At 34.1% G+C, this 6,894-nt stretch overlaps 1 protein-coding gene across 1 annotated transcript in view; it reads right to left on the bottom strand.

Annotated features, from left to right (window-relative positions):
- Nucleotides 1-6,634: 6,634 nt before the first annotated feature.
- Smp_141470 (putative cytochrome C oxidase assembly protein cox11) overlaps nt 6,635-6,894 on the bottom strand; it is a gene marked incomplete at both ends in the record, with an annotated part of 31,619 nt that continues 31,359 nt past the window's right edge. Inside the window, one exon of the mRNA XM_018798255.1 lies at nt 6,635-6,670. Within this exon, the coding sequence (XP_018653215.1) occupies nt 6,635-6,670 (36 nt within the window). The remainder of the gene's footprint in view (nt 6,671-6,894) is intronic.

Raw genomic sequence — 6,894 nt, 5'->3', positions numbered from 1 at the left:
TATTGTTATCTTCTAAAAACAAAACATTGAAACATTATAAGCAAAGATTGATAGTGACTAACAGTGGAATCCGAGACGCATGTTTCGTCCTATTTGGGACTCGTCAGCTGGACGTACCTGAATCTTAGAAACCGATCAATTGCAGTCTTAAACGTCAATGGAAAGATTCAAGTAAACAATAACAAATGAATTTAAACTTCACCCCATTGCACAAGTAAGTGGCTATCAGGACTCAGTAGCTAAGTGAAAAGCGCGATGGCGTTTGAAATAAACAATACTGGGTTAGAGTCCTAGAGTGAACATCAACTCTAGGATGTGGCAGGTACATCCAGCTGACGAGTTCCAAATGGGACGAAACATGCGTCCTGGATTCCATTGCTAGCCACTATCCATCTTTGCTTATAATGCTTGTGAATTAGGGTAATATCGAGGCAATCGTCACATTATGCACATACGCCAATAAGAGACTGATCAATTGAAGTCCTAAACATCAATGGGAAGATTCAAGTAAACAACACCAAATAAATTCAAACATTGAAACGTTTAGTGTGGTTTCAAACAATAAAATATATTACATGTGAATCAGACTGATTAGTCAAAATACAGGATATTCAATTAAAATGATAGACGTTCTTTGAGAATCTCAAAGTGTGTATGTGTGCGCAAATCAAAATAGTTTACACTGAATTTCATAGTGAACAATAAATAAAATAGATTGGTCTTTTTTATGGAAAGTAAATGTTAGATATGAAAGAATGAAGATTTTAAGATTGGTCTAAAATGAGATTTGCCTTTTCATTAATACAAAATTTGTAGAGATTATTCAATTTGTAGATGAAATCAGAGATTGACTTATACTAATCAAATATTAGAAAGTAGGAAACATTGGATAACTGTTTCTAAATAGTAAACACTCATGAGCTCATGTAGGATCAAGTCTATAGTACCTAGGGCTTGCCGATGAATATACTACCTATAAACTAACATGCTGAAATTCGCTGATCTATATGTTATAACTGATGATTGACAATGTTATATACGCGTCGCCTGTTACTTATACTTGAAAATGAAGAACCCCTACAATTCCTACAGCGTGAAGTAAGAGCATAAAAATAGATTTATTGACTACAAAATATGCGACAATCGGAGTCAAAATTACACTCATTTATATATTAATTTTTACACTCATTTGATTATTGATTCGAAAAAAATCACTTATATATATGTCATGTTGAACATACTTTACGTTAGTTCAATTTCAAGATCATCATATCATGGATAGATATGACACTGAAATAAACCAACTTTGTACTGAATAGAATGTTACTTTGAAAAACAAAACAAATACTACACTGGGTAAACATCGTATTGAATAAAAAAACAGACAAACAGAAGTGGTGTTGAACAAAAATCACAATAAGTTTAAAAAAGTAATTTTGTCTTTTTATCCCAATATATTCACTATATTTCTAACCTCAGTTAATACCTTTCAATGTTGTCTATCTTACTCCTGATAATGCTTAAATCTATGAATCATGATTTCTTCCAAAGGTTTCCTCTCAAGGTTAGTCACTCATAAACATATCACGAATTTTACAGTTGAAATCATGAGTCAATTGAAGCTAGACCATCGTAGAAAACCTGGAAGCACTGTACGGTCGTCCAACTATAAAATCACTAAAATCCCAACAAAAAACCCCCTCTGATAATAATCATATGCTCACTAGTGACTGGCTTCAGGAGATATTTCCTGAAGTTTTATTGAGAAGCAGTGATCAGTGGAGTTCAACCACGTCTGTTGTGAGATATGAACTCACCGAAGACAATGGTGAACGGTTGCTTTATTTCGTGGATTGTTTGAAGTTAGACATAAACACCGTTGGATGCCGCCCGCCTCAGTGGTCTAGAGGTTAAGCGTTCGTGTTCGAAACCGCTAGGTCCTCAGTTCGAATCTCGTGAGGCGGGATCGTGGATGCGCACTGCCAAAGAGGAGTCCCACAACAGGACGAAACGGCCGTCCAGTGCTTCCAGGTTTTCCATGGTGGACTGAATTCAATTGACTAATGATTTCAACTATATAAAATTACTAAAACCTCTACAAAAAAAAGGCTTGTAAGTATTGAGTTAAATCTTTACTGAGTTAATCAGTCACAATTGTCCAGTGTTTATTTGATTAAAGTCGGTCTGCAATGTTAACTTCAAATTTACTTTATCAGCATTAATGACTTTAAGAAACATGAATTATTGACAAATTCTGTTAAGTTGGTTCTATAACACTTTTTAAAAAATGCTACAATCGATCAGATATTCGGAATTTTTAATTTTCATATAGTAAATCTGTTACCTTCGAGATGGTGAAGATTTGTAGCTCAGGTGGATGATTTCGGTGGAGTTCTGTTCTGTGAGCTAAATGGTTTGGTCGTGGATGTTTCATCGTTCTTCTGAACGATACCATCATCATAAAATTCAGGTGAAAGTGAAGTGTTCGAATTTCTCTACATATGACTTACAACTTGTCTTGTAGACCTCGATATTGACAAGCCAGGAGTGACTTCCTAATGACTACTTTATTCTAATGTTAACTTATCATACAAGAATTTTTCAGGGTTTTCAAGTTCTTTAAACTAAATAGTTCAATTGAGAAGCTTTCCTTGTCAACCTGAATAACATTATCAGCGCTTACCTCATATAGTAAATAAATAAAAGCCTATGATGTTCCTTAGGATGACAATGAAATCTTTGCAGTTAAATCATCGATAACAATAAACATGCTATCAGGAACTCTTTCATGTATGAACATTCTTGAGAGTGGGAATTCAAACACTCTGATTAGTCCATATCTAATTAATCACCACTGGTGAACGAATCAAGAAGTTATTTAAAGTTTCTATTCTAAACTCAATTGCATACCATGATTTACGATTCATTGAAATATTTCTTATTCTCAACTCATTTTTGTTCTGATTAATGTTACATTTACTGAAGTGTACCAGTATACGGGTTACTATTAAGAAGGATCATTCAGATAATTTAGTAAATTATTTATATTTAGTGATTATATCAATTTAATATTATGATATTGATAATTTTTGTTAACTCCGCCTGTAGCCCTTCCGGAGGCTACTGCCGGCCCCAAGCCCACAATAAGAGGAGGGTTGATCATGGGATTAGCAACTCTATCCTGTAGAAAACTAACTCACTAAAAAACGCTAACCAGGAAAGCGCTTGTTCTTATAGTAAGTTAATAATTAAGATAATGTACTACTAAATTTAGTCTATTCAGAATCTATTACTCAATTTAAATAAAAAACATAGAAATCAATGCATTCAAAAATATTGTTTAAACTATTTTCAATGTACAATAAATCCTTAACTTCATAGTCGAAATCATGAGTCAATTGAAGCTAGACCACCATGGAAAACCTGGAAGCACTGTTTGACGCACGTTTCGTCCTATTGTGAGACTCCTCAGCAGTGCGTATCCACGATCCCGCCTCGCGAGGTTCAAACCCTGTTTAAGGGATTAGGTGAGATTGAATCTCATTTGAGTAAACCTCAAAATCAAATAAATTTGAAGTTTGATTCTTACATATGATAACATCAAACGAAGAATTATTAGACACTAAGAATTACTAGATATTTGTTTCGTTTTAATGCATAACTCCTCAATTGTGTACACTTATGCTTTTGTCAAGAATAGAACTTAATGTTATAAGCGAAGATAGATGGTAGCTAGCAGTGGACACATGTTTCGTCCTATTTGGGACACGTCAGCTGGATCGAAGAAATCCTCATAGGATGTACATATGCCAATAAGAGATTGATCAATTATAGTCCCAAACATCAAACAAACAATACAAAATGAATTTAGAACTCAATGTCGTTTTGATCACGAAATAAACACGATATTTTTGTTGTGTCCAGCTAACAATAGTGAATGGTAACTTTGGCATCCATTTATGGACCAGTATTATGCATTTATTTTTTATCGTATAATTGCTAAATAACTAAACTATTCATATTCATGTTTCCCTTATTTTAAGCTTTATTTTGACCTATAGACTATTATTGTACGATTTACCATTCTTGAGTTATCTCTAGTCTATTAATTGGTACCTCCCACATTCACAGCCACATTTGGCTAAATATTGTACAAATGTTATTTTCTATTTTATTGGTACGATGTGGTCAGTCTGTTTGGTATATGAACTCAGCATGTTTGAAATACAAGGATTCATACCTCAGAGGCTGTTACTGGTGTTCTGGACTTAACTGGCTGGGCCAGGCAGAAAGCAGGAGCGATACGTACTCTAGACTGCTCGAACGGTTTTCGTGTGTCACTGTTCCAATCGATAATTTGCTGCTCTCTGATTGGCGGTCTTATCACATCACACATTAACTGGGCATCCACTCGGCCACAAGATATATTAATTTTAGTATCCCTTCAGTAGAATTTAGTGACTTAAATTTTCAATTTCAGTCTAATGAGAGTATTTCATCAAAACTTTCAATTCATAATGAATTGTAAAAGACAAAAAGAAAATATGTGTGTGAGATTTAGATGTTTGTTAGTGCAGTAAACAAAATAAAGGACCAAAAAAAATAGTGGGGAAGATTTGTTGCTCAGGTGGATGATTTTGATGGAGATCAGAAGGATGATGAAAGCTCCACGACCAAACCATCCAGCTCAGAGAACAAAACTTCATCAAAAACCACAAAATAGTGCAATAAACAAATTATTCAGTATAAACATAATAATTAAAACAGTCAATATGATTATATAATCTGATTAAATCATACCGGTTTTCCAGATGGTAAAATAACTGTAGCCTGTTAAACAGATTTGAAATGAAATATGTATTGACATAATAATTAAGAAACGAGGATAATAATAAGAATAATAACAACGGTAATCATGACAAGTTGAAGTTTCATTCAAACATAAATCGAAAGATAGTAACAATATTTGTAAAGAGAGAAAATCTTCGGTAAAACTTAATTTTTCAGAAGGGGGTTTTGTTGAGATTTTAGTAATTTTATATAATTGAGATCATGAGTTAATTGAAGCTAGACCACCGTCGAAAACCTGGAATCGCTGGACAGCTGTTTCGTCCTATTGTGGGACTCCTCAACAGTGCATATCCACGATTCCACATCATGAGATTCCAACCCAGGATCTATCAGTCTCGTGTGCGAGCGCTTAACCACTAGACCATCGAGCCGGCATCCAACGGTGTTAATGTCCAACTTCAACAGCCGTCCAGAGCTTCCAGGTTTTCTATGGTGGTCTAGCTTCAATTGACTCATGATTTCAACTTTATAAAAAAACTTAATTTACAAAACACAAAACGATAATGTAGAGAAAATAAACACTAAAAGGCAATTTAATATTTATTCCCCTGAAGTTATATTTTTGTGTGAAAAATTTAAAGTATCAATATAGGCGTCTTAAAGAGTATTGTATATTTTTAATATTATGAAAATGGTTGATCAATGTCAAAGATTATAAGCAAAGATGGATTGTGGTCACCAGTGGAATCCAGTTTGACGCTCGTTTCGTCCTATTTGGGACTCGTCAGCTGGATTTACTTGCATCTCAGAGTTGATGTTCACTCTAGGACTCGAACCCAGTACCGTTTGCTTCAAATGCCATCGAGCTATCCGCTCAGCTACTGAGTTCTGAGTTCATCTTTGCTTATAATGCTTGTGAATTAAGGCTATATTGAGGCGATACACACAGTTTGCACATATGCCAATAAGAAACTGATCAACTGCAGTCCTAAACATCAATGAGAAGATTCAAATAAGCAATACTAAGTGAATTTAAATGTCAAAGATTGATTGAAATTAGACATATACACTATTAGATGCTAGTTTAATTGGTTTAAAAGTTAAGCATATGCTGAGAAATCAGAAGTGCTAGGTTCGATTCCTCATCGTGGGATAGTGATTAAGTAAGGATGTAAGGTTACAAACTAGAATGAAACAACTGTTTAGTGCTTCATGGTTTCCGACAGATATCTAACTTAGGTCAGTTCATAATATCAGTAAATTTCCAACTGTTTTTTTTAAAGTCAACTATGTTACTCGTTCGTCCATGTATCGTTTACATTATGGAAAACATCTTAAAACTTTATTTTATTAAAAATTGACTGATTAATCAAAATATTCAAAAAATTCAACTTGTTATATAAATGTTAACATGCTTTCCCCTTTTTACTTTTGGTTAAACAGTGCAACAGTAAATATCACTTCACTTCATCCTTTTTTATGAAAATGATGAATGTTAACTGGAAAGAACTGGAAAGGATTGCTCAGGACAGAATTGGATGGAGAATGCTGGTGGGCGGCCTATGCTCCTCCACGAGGGGTAACAGGCGTAAGTAAGTAAGTAAGCCATACTATAAAATGTTAACTAATCACTGAGTATGTTAACATCTTCCCAGTTATTGGATATTTGAACGAACAAAGTGTACAGTAAAATAATGGTATATAAATAAACAAACTCATCACTGAACATCATATTGAACAATATAACACATACACAACACATATTGATAACAACAAGTATTAAGTGCTTATACTCAATGGTTTGTTTATAAAAAAAGAGGAACGGTGACTTTTCTATGAATTTTTAAAGTTTTATGATGGAACCAACCTTAGGTTGTTTCTAAAATTAAACATAAAGAAAATAGAAATAAAAATTAAATGAAACTATAGAATAACTTTTCTTTGTTTATATATATACTACTGAATTTTACAATAATCTCTTATTGTGGGACTTCTCCTTGGCAGTGCGCATCCACGACCTCGCCTCGCGAGATTCGAACCCAGGACCTACCAGTCTCGCGCCAGAGCACTTAACCGATAGACCACTGAGCCGGCATCCGATGG

The sequence above is a fragment of the Schistosoma mansoni genome, chromosome 6 (assembly GCF_000237925.1).
Source record: "Schistosoma mansoni strain Puerto Rico chromosome 6, complete genome".
In the NCBI taxonomy this organism is placed as follows: domain Eukaryota; kingdom Metazoa; phylum Platyhelminthes; class Trematoda; order Strigeidida; family Schistosomatidae; genus Schistosoma; species Schistosoma mansoni.
This window is presented reverse-complemented; position numbering and strand designations above follow the sequence as displayed.